This window comes from Equus asinus, chromosome 2 (genome assembly GCF_041296235.1).
Source record: "Equus asinus isolate D_3611 breed Donkey chromosome 2, EquAss-T2T_v2, whole genome shotgun sequence".
Taxonomy (NCBI): domain Eukaryota; kingdom Metazoa; phylum Chordata; class Mammalia; order Perissodactyla; family Equidae; genus Equus; species Equus asinus.
This window is the reverse complement of record NC_091791.1, coordinates 193,738,308-193,760,797: the sequence shown is the minus strand read 5'-3', so window position 1 is coordinate 193,760,797 and position 22,490 is coordinate 193,738,308. Positions and strand designations below refer to the sequence as shown.

Below are 22,490 nucleotides of genomic sequence, written 5' to 3'. Positions count from 1 at the left end.
CCGGGCTTCCTTAAAGTTCTTGCTGAATTAAAAGATGATACGGTAGGTTCACAGAAGTACATCTGACCAAATCCATGTTAAGTGTTTTTTGCTTTTTCTTAAAAGTTGGGTACTGTTGGTAAGATTATTTGCAGGGGGTAAAACAACCAGTCTGAGGTGTATTTTTCTATCTGTAAGTAATTTCTTTGGCATATTTGGATCATGGTACAATTCCACAGGTATTGGTGAGATGCATATTATATCATCATAATTGGGATCTCAGAAGCTACAGCTGATATGGCATGGAATGAATTCCTTTTAATAAATTAAAAGAAAACATTTAAAGATATGCCTTCAAAGGTAAGTAGAATTTTATATAAAAAGCAAGGGCTGAGTTAGTTGTAGTTACTTGAATCAGTTTAGCCAAGGTTTACAAATGTGTTATTCATCATAATGTTAAATTAGTTTGATTTTCTGAATGTCATGGAGGAAGAGCAGGTCAGCAATACCTCCCTCGGAGACTTAAAAATGGATGGGCGTGTCCCAGGACAGGGACACAGAGGCACTGCAGAACGAGGGCAGCACGAGCCAAGGCGTGGAGATGGGAAACGGGCAGTTTCTCAGCCCTGAGATGAGGGGAGGGAGTGGGCAGCCCTGGCCCCCTTGTCTACTAAAGCTTGGATCTTACCCTGGGGTGATGGGCAGCCAATGATGGAGGGAAACTGAGGACTTAGGAATGAATTGGTTCAGGACAATAATCACAGGGTAGACTCCTAGGTCCTATAGGTTTAATGTTATAGAGTGGGGTTCTATTCATGGAAACCCATTCATAAGAAGAAAAACCCCAATCATGAAAATAAACAGCAAAGGAATAAAACAAACATACATTTTTACAAACGCGTGTTAAGAGCTATGCCATGGAGACTACCTTTTGTTTTGCATGAACTGCACTGAAGTTGGCTTCCTTTCCTTGTCAGTCTCCCTGTAGCAAACATGTGAATATTTTATTTTTCCAAAGACCTTTGACTTCAATTAAAAATTATGGTCATTTGTCTCTAAACTGCTACCTGACAATTAGACTCATTCATTTGTTCATTTAATAAATATCTATGGAACACCTACTACATAAGATATTGTTCTAATGGTAAACAAAAAAGACAAAGACCCTCCATCATGGAGATGTCTTTTTCTACTTGGAGAGAAAGAAATAAGATACACAGTCACCCCTACACAGACTCACTCACACACACACACACACACACACACACACACACACACACGCTGGGTTGTGAGAAGGATGGGGATATTTTACAGAGTTATTTTATATAAGTCAGGGAAGGCTTCTTGTGGAGGTGACATTCAAGCAGAGACCTGAATGAAATGAGAGAACGAGCAATGAGACTGTCGGGGGGAAAAGCTATGGATGCGTGCCTCCAAATGTCTGGATGTGTGAAGACGGTGGGCAGTTACTCAAGTCCTGCTTCTTTGGTGATTCCTTGCTGTAAACGTGGAGATGGATTCGGTCAGCTGCACCCCTTCTGATTTCACTGGACTCCTCAGGGTCCCTGGTCAACCTCAGGCTTGTTGGGAATGTCTGTCAAAGTCATTAAGTGGACACAAATGTGATGGTGTTGGTGTTGGTACTGGTGGTGGTGGTGGTCAGTATGTGTGGCTCTTATAATAAAAAAGGTTTGAACAGCAAGGAGTTAGAAGTCAATACACTATAAATATGGGATCCTAATAACACAATCGGACATTCATTTAACGACTCAATAATGATAATAACAACTGGCACTTTTAAAAGCACTTACCATGTGTCAGACATTGTTTTAAGTGTTTATGTGACATATCATTTGATCCTTTCAGAAATTCTGTGAGATGGGCAAGTACTACCCTCATGACAGAGTTGAGAAAGGAGGCTCAGAAAGTCTAAGTAACTCGCTCAAGGTTACACAGTGAGTGTTTGAAATGAGGCTAACCTCAGAGCCTAAACTTTCTACCAGCCCCTGTGCTGTCCTGCCTCTAAGGGTGATGCCGCTGACAGCAGCGCGGAGGCTGGGAGGACACGAGGGCTACAGAGGAGGCAGCACTTCTGACTAATTTCCTAACCTTGGGCCCTCACCTGGGCATCCTGTTACAGTCTCCAGAGTAAACATCATCCTTCGGTGCTTTGAACATAGACTTATGATTGACAGGAAAAGGGAGCAGACAGACTTCCTATGAGGAAATTCATCTTTAAGGATAATTAATCTCCATTTGTGAGATTCAAAAGCTTGTTACACCTGTGCAGGTCGAACTGAGAAACAAGGAGGTGGAAGCAGGGCCATTCTATAGCCAAGAGTGAACTTGTGATACTGAGGAAGCTGCAAAAGCCCACAAATTCAAATAATCACAGCGTGGGCTGGATCTCTGGCAATAAACCATGTTTCCTTCTGGACACAATCATTTTCTCCTGTGATACCTGAAATTATCATTAATTCGATGCTGAAATAACTGCATGTTTCCCCCAAAATAACTCATGTAAAGTTAATAATCGTTCATAGTTATAAATGTGTTTGGTTTCTTTTTTCCTACTGCAAAGGTGATGACAGATATGTAAATCCTTTAATCCAAACCATTGCATCATGTTAAGGCTGATCGGTGAACAGGCTGGAAAGATTAAGACAATGGCTCTTCTAAAGAGCAGCTTTGTGGACCGCCACAATCTCAGCAGGTAAGATCTATCAATATTTAGTATTGTTTATTTCATAGACACTCATGCATAGTTCAAAAGCAAAGTATATGAGAAAAAGTGAATCAGAGTGTGAGAAATTAGATTGTGATTTTACTTTACCTTGTAAATTTCTCCCTATGTACAAAAAGTACAAATTTTTTCGTTTTCTTCCTCTTACAGGGAGTGTGCCTGCTGTTTTATTTTATAATTTTTAGACATTGAAACAGTCATAAACTCACAGAAACACTGAGAGTACAGCACATATAACTTTACTCCTTGAATTATTTGAGATAGGTTTTGGCATTGAGGCATCATAATTGTCAATACTTCAGTGTCCAAAGACCATCTGCCAGGTGACCACAACACAACAATGAAGACAGAGAAGTTGACACTGAAACCTAACCCTGACCCTCTAACCCCAACGCTAACCATAACCTTGACGCTCTAACCCCAACCCTAACCCTAACCCTGACCCTCTAACTCCAACCCTAACCCTAACCCTAACCCTGACCCTCTAACCCTAACCCCAACCCTAACCCTAACCCTGACCATGCCCATGGAGTCTTTGTTCCAGTGGAATCCGGTCAGAAGTGGTGGGAGATTATAGATCTCCAATTCTGTGGGATCAGTAGAATGATCCCTGGGCTTGGAATCAGAAAATGGTTTAAATTTTTTCACTTTCCCTGAAAGCCATGTGACCTTGACTTTGAACATCTGTTCTGTCATCTGTAAAATGAGGACAATACCTCCCTTACAGTGTTGTTTTAAGGATTAAATGAGATTTATATAGAAAATACTCAAAACATAGTATGGGATTATTTTCAAAATAATGTGCATATATTAACTCATTTAATCCCTCTCTGGGTGCACAATATACTGAGTACATAACAAAACAGAAGAAGGCTCTGAAATCTATAAGGTACACTTCCAAGTGTATGGGACATCTATCCACTGTAACAGCATAACGTGAGGCATCGAAGTAACACAGCCAACATCTCTGCCTCCTGGAACTCACATTCTAGCACAGAAGACGGGCGGTGAAAGTTAGAAATACTTTAGCTGGAGGCGCATTCAAGGTATTCATACTGGAAATGATATGGTAAAGGGAATTTGGAGTGCAAGGGGTGCAGTTTTAGGAAGGGTGGTCAATGAAGGCCTCATTGAGAAGGCGTCACTGGAGTAAAATTTTGGAGGAGGTGAGGACGTGAAGAGTTGAGCCAGGGCTCTCTCGGGGAAGAGCATTTATTCCAGGTGGAGACAGAGCAGGGCAGTGAGCCTGAGGTGGGCACTTGCTGGTGTGCTCCAGGCTCGGGGCTGGAGTCAGGGAGGGGGTGGGGGGTGTGCCTAGGGAATGGGGCCCCATCACCAAGGGATGAGCTCACCATGAGACATCTGCATTCCAGCGCAGGCTCACGGCACTTAGCTAACCTTTCCATGTGTTGGTTTAAAACTAAAGCTCTCAGGGTTTTTTCCATGTGATTTGTCTCTTAATCTTAAATTCCTATTACAAAGCATTCCAAACAGTAGTACTTTAACATGGTCCAGTAGATAAACTAAAGGCAAGACTTTATTTTAAAAAGCTTTAATACTGAAAACAGAATAATTGTGCTTCCTCACTTAGTATTTCTCCGCAGCCATTGTGGTTCACTATAACTTCATTGAGAACACAGAAGAAATTTGTAGAAGGAAGACGGGAATCTGACTCCCCACTTTCTTTCGTTTTCCAAACTGGCATTTCATGGAAAGACATGAATGCCTGAGCTAGTGTTTCTCTCAGAAGTGGGCATCTGATTCCCAGTCACCATAATAGGTAGTAAAAAGAAGAAAGACCTCTAGTTTATCGTTATGCTTGCTCTTCTCTTATCAGAATGCCTACTCACACCAGAAAAATTTATTTTAACAGGTCAAAGAGTAGTACACCACAGTACGCATCCTGCCATGTTTTGGTTATCATGTCTTTCATTTTACAAACAACATGAGGACATTTATTTTAAAAATATAAAAAGTTAATGTTGAGTTTTCAAAGGTCGAGGGCTTTTCGGCTAGTTCCTCTGAGCTCTTCACAAAGTGGACGTATTGAGAAGCTCTCTAAGAGCTGAAAGATACTCTCAACTATGTCTTCAAAGATTTATGTGCAGCTGTTGCAATTTTTAAATGTTTAATTTATCACGACATATCAGGCACACTCTTAGGACTGAGGTGAGTGTTGGCCAGTTAATTCTAGCAAAAATATCAGTTGATAACTAAAAGTAGTGAATTCCATCTTCAAGGGAAAATTATTCTCTGAGCTTCGGCACTGGCATCTAGTTCCACGTCACCTTGAGGGCCATGTTATTAATGCAAAGGACCAGGTTCAGCTGATAAACTCAGAGCTCCCCATCCCTAGTCTACAGAGCCATTCCAAGAATCGATGGGCAAGAGAGAAACCAAATGGCTTGTGGTCTCAGGCAGAAGGTTAGCATCATTGCCACAGGGCACCTTATGAGGATGTCCTTAGAGAGCAGCTCACTCCACCCGAGTGTTCAGTTGTCCTCTGTGTAAAGCGGAATCCTGTTGCTTTTTCCATTTGTCGAAGGTTATAAAGGCATGACCTGGTTGCTAATAAAGCTTTGTAATCTCAGGATGCATTAATAGAGACAGAATGCCCAGATCAAGCCAGCAACTGACATGTCAGCACTCAATACCAGTAAGACCAGTTCAGAAACATTGGTGTTTGGTTCTTGCCCAACATACTAAGATGAATGTTGATAACTTGGGTAAGATCTGGAGGATGGCACAGAAACAGTGAGGTGTCACATGAGGGGCAGCTGAGGAATCAGAATATTTTGCCTAGAAAAGAGAATTTTTGGGTGCTGGTTTCAGGAAAATGAAAGATCATCTGTGGCACATGACTTGGACTTATTCTGAGATCTTCAGAAGATGATGTGTGAACGAAACCTGCTCGATTCCAGCTTTGTGATAGAGCTGTGTTTCCTGACACACAGCACGTCCTGTTTGAATAACATTTCAGGTGCTATCCCTCTCACTCCGCTCTTTGGCTCCATGAAGGGGACAGGGACCATGTTGTGTGTCCTGTCGTCTTTCTGTCTCCCTTGGACTCCTCTCTTTTATGCTTACACCTTCCTCTGTATTGTCCCATGTATGCCAACCTTCATCGCATTCTCTGAAATACAAACTCATCCCACATGCTTCTTATGGTCATCATTCCTGACAGTTACCAAGAGTTAACAAATAGATACCGTGACCCCTAGCACCACGACCTCTGCCAAGAATAAGCAGTCTGAGCCAGACATTACAAAGAGGTAATGGGGGCCACTGAACTGGGCATCTGAGATAACACTCAACCCCACCTTATTAGCATTTACCATGCCCAGGCACTGGGCTGAAGGTCCTGCATGAATTTACTCATTTAATCTGCAAAATAATTGAGATGGATAATTTTATTATCCTCAGTTATAGATGGGGAAGCTGAGAGTAAGCGAGATTAAATAACTTGTTGAGAAACACCAGCAGTCTGACAAATCTGTACTACCTCCTGGATAAATCTAGAGTTTGCTGAGAGGGGAAGGGTTGGGTGTGTGATCAGAGAAGACAGGACCCAGTGGTAGTGGGGAGAAGAGATGGTCTGTGCTAGAAGTGTGCTCCAGGAGGGACAAATGGAGGCGAGTACAGACGAGGTAAAGACACATCCTGTGGTAGCAGAAAGGGCAACATGGGCAGATGGCCTTGGGAGCCCTACTTTGTCCAATCTTTTTCCCTTTGTTAAAACTTGCTTCTTCCTGATATTTTAATCAGCATTTTAAATTATGCAGAATTGCTGAGTTGCTACATATACTCTGTGTAGCCCTATCCCAGCTTATGTTAAGTTTGTGTATATGGCTTAAGTGAGGTTTTCCTAGATTTTTCTCATTCCACATGAGCGATACGTGGCTACCTCCCTTTGTTCCATCTAGGAACAGCTATCATGCTGCACCACCACGGGCAGGGAAAACAGAAAGAAGTTCGGTCTGATCTCCTTTCTCTCCCCCTATCATGTAAACTGCCCCCCAAGTTGGATAAATGGAAATGCTGAGCCTCAGGGAAGCAGGGTCTAGAACAAATATTTTGGTGAAAGAATCTACAGTATTCTTACCCCTTTCCATACAGATGGTGCTGATTCCCAAGCTTGCTAGAGAATATGTATTTGGAGAAGCCAGGAAGAGAGGCTGCCCACTTTGCAGTTTCAATTTTTGTGTTGATGTAATTAAAAAAGAGAACATCTATTTTTGATCTGTGTGCGCTGGATATTCTCCATTGGCTCCTCAGACTGACCCTCGACCTGTCATAGGGCTTCATGGGCAGATTCACCCAGGTTCCCCTTCACCCTGGATTACAGTTGGGTTTGGCCAATGGAAGGAACAGGCAGAGGAGTAGAGAGTAGGAGGAGATGACCTCTAGGAATTAGTCCCTCATCCCCGCCCCATGGTTTGGCGGTAGTGTGCTTCCCTGCTTAAGACCACAGCTCCTGTTGGGTGGCATCTCTGCCATCTCTCCCTTGTCCCCTCTTGCCTAGGAGTGGTAACAGCTTCCAAGAGATCCTTCCCCATCCTTGGTGATTTCCTTGACCCTGCCCAGCCCTCTGTAAAATTCCTTTCATTCAACGGTGCTCAGTTACCCTTTGAGTGTGCCATCTTTCTGCTGGAATCTTTGCTGATACATTTGTCTCTTGATAGACTTTAAAAAATGAAATACGTGGATCACAGAATCAAACCACTCAAACTGAACTTTAATATTACATACATTTTATAGGAAATAAATAATTCAGGAAAATTTACCTATAATTTTAAAAAAATCACAAAAGATACCAGGAAAAAAGAGAGTAACTTGCTGAAATAAAAGTTAATGCCCAATACATGGCCTTGGTCCCATGTGTAAAGTAGACAATAGCTTTTGTGAATTGCTAAAATAATATCTATTTCCATAGTGGGTATTTCAGGTGATCACAATACTTCATAAATTTAAAAAAACAATTATGATGCTATTAGGTGACTGGAGGCATGTTATAGATGTGCACGCAGAGGAAATCCAGTGGAGTTAAGTGTTTGATGCAGGCAGACAGTCATCAAATACCCGAGTCACAATACCACATCACGAGTAGGACAGCAGATCCAAGCCTGCTTTGCTCCCTGTGAATGACTCAAGCAGGGGCTCTTCCCAAATTCAGAAAGCCGCTGGATTTGCTCAAGTGAAATAAACCTCTGCTGAAGTGCATGCTAATTGTCCTCCCTGCCTTTCAAAGTCATCAAATTCTAAACCTGAATATGTTGTTTTTCTCAGTTCAAATCAGAGCTGACGTCACAGTAGCATTAGGACAATCCTTCTTTCAAAGTGCACAGACACGAACAGGCAGGGGCACCGAGAGATTAACTTAATGACGCCCAGAATGTGGGCCGGAGTCACTCGCCCTGCGGCTCAGAGCCTGCAGCGCCTCCAGCCTGGCAGTTTGGGGTGGCGCGGTTTCTAGAGCTTTGGTCTGGCTCTAGGTTCTCATGGGTCCAAGCCTCTTAGAGATTCGGCTTTGAGGTCCCCTCCACTTTCGGGGGCTTTCTATAACTTCTGAGCAAACTCAGGTCCTCTCAGGTCTGTGGAGATCCAAGGCCATGATTTGGTTCCAGAATTTCCCACCTCCTCTTGGGAAGGATGACCTGGGACAATTCAGCGCCAGAGAGAGGGCTTCAGCCCACATGCTTCTGAACACCTGAAGTTGGGGCTGGCATTCTGAGGTAAATATCGACTATAGTTTCTTCCTTTTCATTCCACTGGCTCATGAGGGCAAAGAGTAAAATCTAGGTCTTCTTTCATCACGGCTCAGTTCTCCAATACACCAGGCTAAGTTCCATGTTCTTTATTTAACTTGAAATGAGTCAGTCAACTTACACAGGTACGTCTGATGTGACAGGATTTTCAAAAAGGAAGTGTTTACATATCTAATCGAAGTAATTTTTCTGTTACCTTTAAATTGCCATTAATAGTAGGCAATTTACTTTCAATTCTTTCTATGTATATATTGGTGCAAATGAAGTAACAGAATGTAGTCGTTTAACACGCTGCAAGGAACAGGGCACATGAGGAAGCAAAGCTCTGGAAATCGGCCAGTTCTTAAATAAAAGGCTTAAACTTATATTTTGGGCCCCAGACTGAATCATTTTGTTCCCACTAGTGATATCACGTCCAAGTTTGTTTTTGAGGGTCTCAGGCATTATTCCAGAATTTGGGGGTCGGCAAGGCGTGGTGAAGGATTGTAGTTAATGTTTTCATTTGGAGGAAGGAAAATATGTGATAAAAAGAAATCAGTCTTCCAGATTCACTGTAACTTCAGGATTTTATGTTTAGGAATAACCCAAGAGCCTAATTAGTCCTATTTAAAACAATTTCTTAACTTCAGAATACTTGGTAGACAGGAAGATTTATTTACATGTCCAGATTTTAGTTAAATTTTGCCTGGTTTGTTTAATTTAGTAGAAAAGCAAACCATTTATTTATTCTGTTTAAAATAGCTGATTTGACATAGACTGTTTGTGTCAAGACACACGAGGCCTGGATTGTTCACATTTTCTCTCAGCCATCAGATGACTGATAACTACTATAGGAAATGGTTTTGCGCAAGCAACTCAACGAGACTTGGGAAAAAAATAGCATCCCTTTTTGGTTTTTCTAACAGCTATTCAGTAATAACACATTGCGAAAAAAAATAAGGTGATTCTAGTATTTTGAAGATCATGCAGTAAGGAAAATAATCCTCTAATATGAAACACTAATTGAATATTTTAAACTCTAATTTACAATGCAACCACACTTTACAAACTTGCCAAATTAAACATATTTTCTCCCACTTTTACCTCATTTAAAAAATACTATATCTACACTATAAAATGTTACTTGGGGGAATTCATCAAATACTATTCCATTTTCAAATTTCTGTTTTATAGTTTATTTTTGTAACATTTCAGATGAGTTTACACAGTAATTAAGATATGATTAAACAGTGCAAATTCACTGAAACATTTTGATGCTGAGTTGACACTATGCCAAAGATTTAGAAATATATTAAGATATGACTCACATGATTTCCTATATAGTACCAGTCAACCATGTGTCCCAGTTAAAAATATGGACATTTGAATTTTGCTACAACACAGTCATCTTAATAAGTAGATGTGAGTCATGAACTCAACATCAGCATTAAAAGGATTCCAATGTATCCGAAGAATTGACCCAATTTTTTGGTTTTTAATCCTATTATTTGGCTTTAGATGTAGCCTCATATCTCCTCCCCCAGAAACAGAATGAAGAGCATTAATCAGAATTACCTCTCTTAATATCCTGTTGTTTGTTGTTGAGAGGAAATTTCCTAAAATCCTCTGGATTACTATTAGCACAATGGGCATTATAAAATAAATAACCTGGCACTTGGACACATAGCTTCCGGGGGTTAGTGAAGAAGCTGACGGTGACCAACTGAGCCCACTCATCTGAGCGTGACGCTGCACCCTGAGGGAGCACTGCCACCGACAGACATCGCACAGCAGGGGCCCGCGATCTGCAACCTCATTATCAGAGAGGGTTTGTCAGGCAGGCACAAGGCACCGGGCTTGGCTGCTTCCACAGATCGACTTTCCGGAGAATACACATGAAGCCTTATCTGGTCAGACTGTACACTGTGTATTTAATACAGTAGTAGCATATAAGATTAAAACAGAAAACACGGTAACTATTTAAGGTTTTAGACAAATTACAAAACCACATGCTTTCTCATTCAACAGGAAAGCTTAAAAGTCCAATGGATCTTAAACACTGTTGGTTGTTCCTCAAAGGCGGTGTAACGTGCTCTCGGAGGGCAGGTTGTATAGATCTTCTGACACTTCCCATGAAGGGCCTTGTCAGCACATCTGTGGCCCAAGCACTGCTGAAATGTCTGTTTTATTAGGGTAGCTTCATTTTGTTTATAAACTAATGGTTTTCATTTCTCCAAGGAATCATTTCAAAACGTTCTTCCAGATGCTAAGTCAGCACTACTGAGCGACTGTCCACAAGGGCCAGCTACTTACTGGCACTGGGACTGTGTGGAACAGGAAGTCGGTGCTGCCTCTCGTGTCCTCAATGACACCCGGCAACAGAGCACGGACCGCAGCACTCTTAGCACAGGCGGCCTAAAGATGGCAAAGACCCAGGGGTCGATAATCGGATTGATCGACAGAAACCTAAGGGCTTGGAGGTCCCACTTTTCTCTTCGGGAAAAGGCTTCATCCATATATGCAAAAATCTGAAAGACACAAAGGGGAAAAGAGATGTCAGTTACCTTGTAGCCGCGGACAGGCTTAGACGGCATGCACCTCCCTAAGGCTTGGCGTGTGTGGTGGTGGAAGGTGGGCAGGAAAACCGCAGTCTTCTTCCATATGCTGATCGTAAAGAATGAAGTCACGTTTTCTGTAATTGCACTCAACATTAACATAGGTGCCATGTCCTGAGCTTGTCACTGGGGATGGAGGAAAATGAATAAACTATTCTTGGCACTTCGAATGCTAATAACAATATTAGTAGCTCCCATTTATTAATAACCTAATGTATGTCTCATGAATTGTACTGGGTACTAAACCCACTTTATTTCTAGTCTGAAACAAAGTATTGTCTCCCTTTGACAGATAAGGAAGTGAACATTAGTAAAGTTAATAACAACATGTTCCATTTACTTTCAAACACTTAATCTCATTTAATTATCACAATTCGGTGAGAGAGGGTACATGCCAGAGCACCCTCCTCGGGAACACAATTCTGGCTGTTGGACTGCCTGGGTTTGAATCCAGGCTCCATGTTCAGCCTTGGGACTGTAGGTAAGAAAATTAACCTCTCAGTGCCTCAGTTTCTAATCCTTAAAACGGGCCGTAATAACAGTGACACCTGCCTCAGAGGATGTTGGGAGACAACAAGAAGTAACATGTGTGAGCTACTCAGCACAGCACTCACCTAAGAGATCCTCAGTGTTCCTGCCGTCATCTCCATCTCCCACCAGGGACACCACGGCGCAGGGGAGGTGGGTGACTGGCCCAAGCTCCCAGGGCTGGTTAGTGCCAAGTCAGGGCACAAATTCCAGCCCCTCCACCCCAGCGCAGTGCTCACCATGCACTACGTCTAGGTGCCGAGATTAGGGCCAAGGCTTTCAGAACAATGTCCTAAACACGGGAAAGCTGACATGTCTTCACACACTAGCCAATGTTTTCACTGGGATACCAGCTCTCATCTGAGTCCTTGGATATTTAGGGGGTAACACAACTTTTTGGTTAGATTGAAAGGAATGGAACAGTATACACTCAACAAAGATCAACCACTTCCACCCGGTTTACAGAAAAGAGGAAAACACATGTCAATCACACTCAGTCATTGAAAATCTGTTCTTCTAAAGCTCCAGGGACTTCCTTACCAGTGGTGGCCCAAGGGTTAGTGAGCTATTCCCTCTGGCCTCCACTCTCCTTTGCCAGAAGAAGGAAGGGTTTATTTCCTCTCCCTGAGACTCACGCTACAGGAATCTGGCAACTGGATATACAAAGCAAATTGCAGCGAGCGAGAAGAGTAGTCATCTTCTGGCTGCTTACGTCAGGACAATAGTAGGAAAGTTTGCAGCCACAGGTGTTTATGCCAGAGAATCTTGGCATAGGGAATGGAGAAAAGACTTGGCAGACAAGTAAGGGAAAAGAAGAAAAGAAGAAATCAGGGTTTCCCTGATTATAGAGAGAAGAGTTAGGTAGGGATATGCAATAGAGCAATAATTTTCTTGTCAGCTGAACTATTTTGGGTGAGAAATATACAGTACTTATATGGTGTATTTAAGGAGCGAGTTTTGAGTTTAGAAATTCAGGATACTAGTGTAGGTAAGTCTGATAGATTAAAATATATTAGTCACTACTCACACCCTGCCCCCCCGACTCCACACACACAACGAGCCCTTCGTTGTAGGAAAAGTAGGTAGCTGAGTTTATGATCTAGTTTCACCAAAGAATTTGGCAACACTGCATTGGCCCCCGCACGGGCAGTGTAGTGCGGGCTGGCTCAGCGACCCAGCACCACAGCTTCACACATGAGACGAGTCAGGTTTTCAGTGGAGAACAGCCCACAGCACAGTTCCTGATCCCTGGAGAGTGTGACAGAGCCATGAGAAGTGCAAAACGATTCTAGAGAATGAAGCAATTCTGTATTATTTGCTTCCTGTCCTTTTCATGCACTATGCTGGGTAATTTTTAGAAATGCTTACAACTTGCATTTCTGGAGGTGGCCACTATTTTGTGGAAGACAATTTCTTCTTTTACACTTGGAAAAGGGATGTATTCAGTGACAAAGTTCTTGATGTAAGTGTTGTCTTCTCCTATCTTCCCGCTTTTTTTCTTTGGTTCCTGTCTTTTGCCTAGAGCTCACCATTTTTGATCTTGTGGATCCTGGTTTGTTTGTTTTTTTAATTGTAAAATATACATAGCATAAAATTTACCATTTTAACCATTTGCAAGTGTATAACCAGTGGTATTAAGTACTTCACATTGTAGTGCAACTCTATTGTTTATATTTTTTATTTTCTGTATATTATGATGTTTTGACGTGTTAAAACCTTTCAGGCTAGGGACAGATGGCCACTCCCTGGGCTGGCCAGTTCCTGGAGACAGCCAAGGGCTCACCCAGGAGCAACTGTTTGATGTGCAAACTAACCAATCCACAGCTCCTCCATCTGGCCTGTGCCCAGGAAGAGAGTAATCCTCTGCCTTCATCATCCCGGTGCCTGGTGCCAGACAACTAGGCACCCCCATGGCTCAGAGCCTGCAGCCAGTCCTAACCCATTCCCCCCGCCCAGCCTTTCCTCAGAAACTCCAATAAAGGCTGGGCCCAGGCTCCCCCTCGCTCCGGCTCCCTCAGGCTCCTGACCTGCCCTAGGACTTTCCCATGTGGCCCTCGTGTTGTACAGTGCCTCCTGTTTCTAGGACCTGTGCGTATAAGAAAATTTGCTATCCTGAGCTCTTCTGTTCTCCTCTTGTGGCCACACCTGACTGACCATCACATAAAAGAACCCAGAACAGAACCATCACCACCATCCATCTCCAGAACTTTTTTCACTTTCCCAAACTGTCCCCATTAAACAATAACTCTACATTCCCCTCTCCCACCAGCCAATCCTGTATTTCAATTAAAGGGTGACACGATGGATATAAGTCAATTAACAATGTTTCAAAGATATTCTGGAATTCAGCTTCAGACGCTGGTAGCATATGCGTATGTTTTTGCATAACTACCAATGAATTTGCTCTGGGAAAAGTATCAAGCGCTAAACCCCACAGGTCAAGTGAGCTTACATTTGTTCCGGCTCTGTCTACAGGGCTTTGCTAAGAATACAGAGCTCGTAGTGACACCTACACAGCGGCACAGATGAAAACCAGCGGGTTTCAGATTCATCTTCTATAGAATCCTCACAGCCTCCCCCGGAGACATCCTCGTGGCCCTGGCTGGGTATGGTTTGTTCCCGCGACTTTCCTACCCAATACAGCCACCAAGCACGTTCAGAATTTAAGAGCAAATGAGAGCTTTATCTGCTCATTGAAATCACATGAGGAGCGTTAAAATACAGACTCTCCCTTAGCAATTCTGATCAATCCAATCTGGGCTGTAACATGGGCACCACAGCTTTTAGACGCTCCCAGGGGATTCTAACGTGCAGCCAAGATTGAGAACCAGCACTTAGAACCTCGGCCAACAGCTGAAATAGTTAAAAATCGCTCATTTATCACACCCCAAAACAAAAGACTCACTTGGGCCTGGCCAATCAAGCAAAAGCTTTGAGCTTCTGGAATTCAGCTCCTAGAACGGATTTTCCTTCGGAACTTGAACCCCATGGAGACAGCAGCTGATGTTTCCTGAATAACTACGCGTGCCAGGCACGGTGCCAAGCAATTTGTGGCTTCTGTTTACTCCTTACTCGAACCTGCAAACTGCTATTGCTCCCATCTTCGTAAGGAGGAAACCACACTTCGAAGGTTCGTGTCACCTCACCCAGTCACACTCCCGGAAGCAGGGAAGGCACGAGACCACACACAGGCTGTGGGACCTCGCTCCCCCGCAGCCACTGCACAGCTGTGCCGTCTGCATACGAAGCCTGCGATGCACAGCCTCCTCTCAGAAACTCACCGTCACGGCCAGAGTTAGGGCTCGGAGGGGACTTCTTTTCAAAGGTGTCACAAGGGTTATGGGTATCACTGTTCCTGTTTAGATTTAGAACCATGACTATATCTAAGTAGCTGCGTGACTTTCTTCGGGGCCTTTCTTTCTCCACACTTCCCGCAGCGGCACCGCAGGGAGGTCGCTCCATGTCCATCCGCCTCGTGAAAGGCACTGGGGCGCCCCGGCTATGGGCGCTGCATGACCCATTCCTTCAAAAACTCTCTCGGGGAAATTATTCCCCAGGTATACAATGTTTTAAGGAATCCCATTTCCCCAAATCACAGGTGCTTTGTGGTGGAGGGAACAGAAGCCAACTTCCCTGCAGAAGCAAACACTGGCGCATGCATACGGCTCCAGCACGAAAGAGCGTGCCCCCTCTGCTTCAGGTGACCCCAGAACTGGCCACAACAGAGAGCCAGCGCCAGGGCTTAGAGCTCTGGCCTGTAGACTCCAGGGGGTGGCTCTTAACCCTTCAGGAAAATGATGGACACAATGAACCATCTACTCAGAACTCAGATCAACGCAAAACTTTGCAAATGGCTTCGAAGTGGCCCATGCACTGTCCATGGAGTGCATTAGGAAGCCTGACAGAGAGGGTGTTTCAGCCTCTGGGGAACCACTTTCCCTAACCCTCGCCCCTCCCACCACATGTGTGTCCCAACTGCAGAATTCTTAAGCCTAGTTTTCCGTTAGAGGGGAACAGTTTTAAGCAGCAAAATATTCTAAAGAAAATGAAGCGTAGGACACCTTGGTGATATAACTTGAGGCACAGTGGACCTGAGCTCAAAATGAGAAAGGGAGAGGTGATCAGAAACTTCAAAATAAAGGCCAGGAGAAGCCACGGACGCCTGGCAGCTGAAGCTGCAGATCAGCTGGGTCTCAGGCCTTCAGCTGGAGAGACGTGTTGACCGCCTTCCTGAAATGCTATCTCCAGAGGTCACCACCACTTCTAGTCTTCTTTTTTTTTTTAACTTAATATTGTGATGGGCTCTTGACATGCCAGAAAAGAAGTATACCATCCCCAAAAGCTGTTTTTCTTTAAGCTGAGGACCTGGCCGTATTCATCTGAAACACCAGTGAAGAACGCCTTGGCCAAGAGTGTAGACACCATGCACAACTTCTCTTCTGGGAAAAGGACTATGCTTCTTACTCTCTAAATTTTAAAAACTCAGTGTAATTGCGTCTTTATTCACAACCACCACTTCATAACATCAAATGGCAAAGTTAAAGATGTCAAGTGAAAACACACATGGAGGAACTTCTCTTAAAGGTCATGTGTTGAAACCTTTTCAACAATCCCCCAACGCATCGTCAATGGTCCTAAATGATAAAGGACCTTGCAGTAGCTCCTGGATATCAACTCACACATTGCCAGGCAAGTTCACTGTGGTTATGCATACAGATTTTGGGATTTCTCTTTCATCCCTACTAGAGTTGTGATATTTTGCATGTATGTAACTGACCAACTTCCTATCAGTTTTACAGCCCCTATTCATGTTACATTCTACATAAAGATTACGAAGAGTGAACAGAAAACTTCAGTACTGTTTACTTGAGTTTGTTCTGTATTGCAAAGATCATATTTCTACTGATCAGATTTTCTAGAAATTATAGCCCTAAAGAATTTCTAAAGATGAAGATATTTTTAGGATGAGTCCATGGTTCATTCTTGAAATTTTAGAACCAAATTAAAATGCACTTTATCCTAATGGCATGTGGAGAACAGTTTAAAATGGACAGAATCTACCCACAATGATTAGTAAAGCTGCGTGAAGGCAGCTTGGTGTAGGTTGGAAATTAAGACACAAATAGTATCTTATGCAAGGATGGAGGTCTGATATATTTCCTGTGTTCTGTTCCATTTCAGGAGGAAAGTTTCTATTTATCTCTGTGAAACGATGACAGCACTGATTAACATAAGGAGGAATTTATTAATTTATACAATATCCCTTTAGTGGGTAAACAGTTTGGAATACGTTGGTCCCATGCTGATTTCATATCGGACAGCCAAAATAATGTCATTTCCTAAACACCACATGCTTTTTATTATCACATAAGAAATGTTTTATGTGTACCAATGGAAGATTTTATCTGAGGGGTAATCTGATTATTTCTTAATTTACACCAGCATTTACATGAGGGACCTCCTAAAATATGGGTCTCAGCCTTTTAATTCATAGGTCTGTGGAGAAGAAAAAAGGGTCACACCCTTGGCCCCAGCTCAGGCCCTTGATCCGACAGGGAGAGAAAGGTCTTTGCCATTTTATTTTTAAAGTGAACAAGTTAGAATTAAGAGGCCAGGTGGTCCATCATCACAATTCTTATGAAATCTTGGATTAATCTTCTCGTGTTACCCCTGAGATGAGTACTTTCTCTCCTGAGAGTGTGGTGGTTTCGAGCACAGCCTCAGTGCTTAACTGCCTGGCTTTGAATTCTGGCTCCAACACTCAGCAGCTGGGGGACCCAGGGTAAGTTATTTGCCTCATCTGTAAAATGGGAATATTTTACAGGTGGTTATGAAGATAACAGGTTAGTCTCAGTAAGCATTAGCACTCAGAGACGTTAGCCATTTGGATGGTGATAATAATGGTGTCTGAGGTTGACCTTGACTTCACTACAGGGCACTGGCATTTTGCATTTTGATAGTTTCATTTCCAAACTTTGGAAGTCCTCGACTGGCATTCTTGGAGGAAGCAGTAATTCTAACCTGCCCACCCACTGGGACAACGGCTGACAGCAGCAGCTCCAGGTTTCTCAAGTCCCCGCTCCTAAAGGGCTGGACCAAGCTGGTGTCCCACCGGGTACTCAGCCGTGAACTGTCCTCCTTACTGGGCTGGTGGTGCGGCCCCTTTTTGAGGGGCACAGAAAGCAGCTCTGTTATCCCGAGGAAGGAATAGGCAGAGAGAGGGTAAACTGCCAGTGTTTTCTGGGACACAAGGAGGAAAATTAGTTCAAACAGCTCATTAATAATTATTTTACATTGATTACGTTTTGAATTGATGATATTTTGGATATATTAAGTAAATTATAGATTAAATTATACTGATTAATCAGTATAATTAATTACTGATTAAAATTAATTTCATCTGTTTCTTTCAACCTTTTGTTCAGCGGCCACTAGAAAATCTAAGTTTCCATATGTGGCTCATGCTGTATTTCTGTTGGGCTGCGTGTGCTCTGCTAGAGGAACAGGAGAACTCAAGGCAATCTCACGGTGCCCCCGGTCAGGACATGCGGAAATGATTCCTGCCTCGGGTGGGAGACTGGACGGGCCATTTCTGACCACAGTTTTGGTGTGAGCCAAGTAAACTAAAGGGACCTGGGGGAAAGTGCCCCTGGAGCACACAACGGGCATTTTGAAATAGCAGAACAAACTCACCAAACAGTGGCCATGAGTTTTGAATCATCAGATAAGCCCTCCTTACCTATGTAAGGATAGTGCAGCATTTCATAAGGTTTAAAGTGCTACGTAAACAAAAGACACTAACAAGGACCAAGAATCTACTGACAGAACAGAATTGGTCAATGGCTCGTCGATACTTCCCATTTAAGGTGGGTTCATTTAAGGTGGGTTCCAATATCTGCTTGGTGCCTAGTGGGCTACCTAGTCATCTGGAAAGTGTGTCACTGGGCCCCAAGGCAAGAAGTCAGCTCGCCCGTCTTCCTGAGTGTGTTCACACGAGGCTCTCCTGCTCAGAGTCCTCGCCGTGCCTATCTGCAGAAGCAGACCTGGGTCACGTGTGCTGATAGTGTCCATGCTGAGCAGCAGCTTGGGGGAGCCGAAGCCCCCTCATAATCTTCCTCTGGCCCTTCAGGCCAGGAACAGGCATTCAAAGAAAAACACAGCTTCAGAGAAAACCTGCTCTCCCACTCCTGAGCAGACTCCCCACTCTTGCACTTGGCACCTCTGGAGCTGCCCCGGCTTAATATTAAATGAAGGGGAGATACATATACATATATTTGAAAGTCAACATGTGGCAATGATAGAATTCAGGATAAAAGGCAAATTTACTTGAAAACGGGAACCTGTTGAAAATCACTGCCTTTATCTTAAAAATACAGTTTGTGCAGAGGGTCAGTCACAATCGAAGGTGAGACCTTCTCCCTCCTGTTCTTGTCTAAAGGCTTAGGAAAGTGAATGACAACCCTCCTCACCAGTATGTGGCCACCTCCGAGCTCATCGCAAGGCTGTTTACGTAGCTGGGGTGGGGGATATTTTTACACATGCACTCACGGAGGACAGACAGAACTCCAAGGACTGACATCCACATCCACACCAGTCCAAGGCAGGCACTCCCCAGTTCAGAAATGGTTTATGTCTCCCAAGTTGAATTCTAAGTTGTTTAGTGAACTTGAAATGCTTTCTCTCAGACACATGTTCTGCATCGTAGTCCCAGCCCCCAAAAACTTGATTTAGCTCCTAAAATAATTGAAAGGTTCCACCAGTAAAAGAAAACAACTGCATAGAAGCCACATTGGTTTCTATATCTTAGCATTCCCGTTGCACAAACTGCCCGGCTCAGGGTGTAATGGGAGATGCGGCTTGCATGGTCCTACTTCATTTGATAACAGCGTACCTTTTACATCCTCCATCTCATTACCCCCATGCACTCAGACCCGCCTATACCCTGACAGAGAACAGGGTAGAAGTGTGAGGACAGTGGGGACCAGGGAGAAAAGAACACAGCTGAGAAAGAGTTGATCTGGGGGAGGTCATATCCAGGGTTTAGGGCCCTGTGTCCTTTCCCACCCCGAGGATGAACGTACGGAGAGAATCAAAAGCAGTGAAGGGGGCAGGAGGGAGGATGAAGTTACTTCTTCAGCCTTTACAGACCACACCTGCTCATGGCAGGCACTGTCCATCTCTCTTTCCTCTGAAACTATGGCAGGTGGGAGTCTCTGCTGACTGCTTACCCCCTGCAGGGTCAGTCTTGTTCTCTTGAAGAGTAGCAAGCAAAGCTACCAAAACTTCTAGCTCTCACTGCTCTCTATGAGGCCCGCCATGCTCAGACAGACCCCAGGCTCTGCTCCCGTGTTACACCTTAGGGAGCATCATAGAACTAACTGCTGGGGTTGCCCCAAACCAGGCCAGCACCCACCCGGGAACCCAGGCTCCTGTCCTCCAGCTCCCAGGGCAGCCTCTGGCCTGCTGGGTCACAGCAGGTGCGAGAATGAACCAGCCACTCCTGCATGTGGCTTTGTGCTCATAAAGTGCACAGCTGTACACTCAAGAGCACCTGTACATGTGTGACAGTAACATCAAGAGGATGTTTTGTAACAGGATACAAACGTCTGCTCCAGAAGGATCTCCAAAGCTTAGCAGGGTTCCTCCAAGCCACGGTGTTGTCCTCTTATTATCACTATGGACACATTGTGAATTGTCAGGGCCACAGAGAGTTATACGCCCAGTATGTAAATTGAGAAACCTGTAAACTAGGTGTTTGTTGAACTTTTAGGGCAAATAATAAATGCTCTGAACGTTGGCCACGGGACCCCTCTGACCCCTATGGGTTGGGTACCACACTTGCCCTGGGAGACACAGCAGACAAGGCAGGAGGATGGCATGAGCCGGCAGGAAGTCGGGCTGTGCTGACAACCTCCAAAGGCGGAAGGGGCTGCCCGCGCCGCAGGTCCTGAGCCAGGCTGTTCCTGGTGGGACGGGGCCCTCTCCAGGGGCTTCCGACTCTCGGACGGGGCGCAGGGCTGGCTTAGCCAAGGGCCAAGGCTCCCTCCCAGGGGGACTGTGTGACCGTCTGAGAAACGCCAGGGTTAGGGCACGAAGGAAGCGGGGTGAAGGTGAGAGAGGGAAGGCTACAGACCTTTACAAACCAGGACATGTGTTTACAAGTTTCCAAACGAGTGGGAGTGAGAGGGGAAGTGTGGGAAGGCTGCGCAGAGCAGGGCTGCGGACTGAGCGACTTACTGTGAAAGGCAAGGAGCAGACGGCGAAGGTGATGGTCATAATAGCCAGGAGGATGAGGTGGTCCATCTCCTCCGCCATGGACACCCGTTCGCCTCTCCTGCGCGGCCCAGGGCCGCACGGGCCGCTGCCCAAGGCGGGCGCGCAGCAGCTTCCCCTGGCCCGGCGGTGCATGCGGACGAGGTGGAGGATGACGCTGAGGTTGCAGGCGAGCACCGCGACGATGAGCAGCAGCAGCAGCGTGGCGTAGAGCTGCAGGTAAGCGGTGCGTCCATGCCGGATGAAACACCACGTCCCAGGGCAGTACTGGGCGTACTGCCTGTCGCCCAGCAGCGGCAGGGAGCAGAAGAGCAGGGACGCGGCGTAGACGGCGGGCAGCACGACGAGGCCGCCGCGGCGCGTGACGCGGCGCTGGTACAGGTAGGGGTGCCCGATGGAGAGGTAGCGCTCCAGGGCCATGGCGAAGAGCATGAGCATCGTAGCCAGGCTGAAGAAGGTCATGGCGAAGGCGAAGTAGTTGCACGCGCGGCCCTCGGGCGCCAGTGCCACCAGAGTCTGGTTCCGCGCGTACGAAGCCAGCACCACGGGGCTGATGAGACAGGTCCCCAGCAGGTCGGTGAACACCAGCTCGGTCACCAGCACGTGGAACAAGGAGACGGAGCTCCCGCGGCCGGCGCTGCGCCCCGCGTCCCCCAGCCAGCGGCGCGCCAGCAGCGCCAGCGCGATGAGGTTCCCCAGCACCCCGGCCGAGAACATCACGGAGCTGATGGCTGGGCTCTCGCCCGAGGGGAGCCACTGTCGAGACTCGCAGTCCCCGGGCCGGGAGTTATTGGAGGCATTGCCCATGGTGGGGCGTCAAGAGGGAGACGGGTCCTCCTCTCCCGGCCTGTACCTGGGGGGAGGAGGGTCTGAGAGCCGGAGGGATGGAAGCCGCAGCCCCTTCCGGGCCCCTGCGCGGGCGGAGGGCAGGCTGGGCCGGTCTGCAGCCGCTCCCGCTCGCGGAGAGGCCGCTGGGCTGCAGCATCCGGGCGGCGCTCGAGGCTCCTCCGCCGGCCCGCGCCCGCGCCCAGGGGCCGCCTCCACCTCCACCTCCGCCTCCTCGCGGGGCCGGGCTCGCGCGGCGTCCAGCTGTCCCGGGAGCGCCCGCCAGCTGCCCGGAGCGGGAGGCGGCCCCTCGGGTGGCGGTCGGGGCTCGGAGCCGCTGGCCCCCGCCGGGCGGCGCTTACTCAAGCGGAGGGCTGGGCGCGCGCGGGCGGTGCGGGTCTGCGCGGAGTTCCCCGAGGGCGGGGCGACCGGAGAGCAAAGCGACTCAGCAAACGGCAGGGAAGTGGGGAGGCCCCAACCCGTGAGAAGTGGAAACGACGGAAAAAACGGACGCCAAAGACGGCTTACAGCAAGACCCATGTCTTCTCTTTCTTTTTTTAACATTCTCAGGAAGATACCGAAGAGGGCGGGACCCGTGAGGGAGGAAGTGAAAGCGGCCGGTCCAGCCGGGACCGACCCGCGCGCCCAGCGCCTGCTGCGCTACTGCTCGATCTGCTCGCCGTCATTTCGCCTTTTCCTATGTCAACATCGTAGTGACAACCACTTGTTTAAGCAACCATTTACAAAAGGAAAAAAGAAACGTTCCTTGTCATTCTGTAGAAT

The 22,490-nt window shown here is 45.9% G+C and overlaps 2 protein-coding genes and 1 long non-coding RNA gene across 3 annotated transcripts in view; 1 reads left to right on the top strand and 2 right to left on the bottom strand.

Annotated features, from left to right (window-relative positions):
- The first annotated feature begins 349 nt into the window (after positions 1-349).
- Positions 350-7,701, top strand: LOC123283154 (uncharacterized). The gene is made up of 2 exons (XR_006523711.2): positions 350-2,692; positions 2,873-7,701. It is a non-coding gene; the product is annotated as an uncharacterized lncRNA (long non-coding RNA).
- Positions 7,702-9,121: 1,420 nt separating this feature from the next.
- Positions 9,122-22,281, bottom strand: PTGER2 (prostaglandin E receptor 2). The gene is made up of 2 exons (XM_014854229.3): positions 20,847-22,281; positions 9,122-10,994 (listed from the first exon to the last, which is right to left on the bottom strand). The coding sequence occupies exons 1-2, from the start codon at positions 21,687-21,689 to the stop codon at positions 10,776-10,778; spliced, it is 1,062 nt and encodes a 353-aa protein (XP_014709715.1). The 5' UTR covers positions 21,690-22,281; the 3' UTR covers positions 9,122-10,775.
- Positions 10,887-22,490, bottom strand: part of PTGDR (prostaglandin D2 receptor) — a 50,504-nt gene continuing 38,900 nt past the window's right edge. The window contains exon 4 of the transcript XR_011501608.1: positions 10,887-10,994. The gene's annotated coding sequence lies outside the window, so the exon portion shown is untranslated. The remainder of the gene's footprint in view (positions 10,995-22,490) is intronic.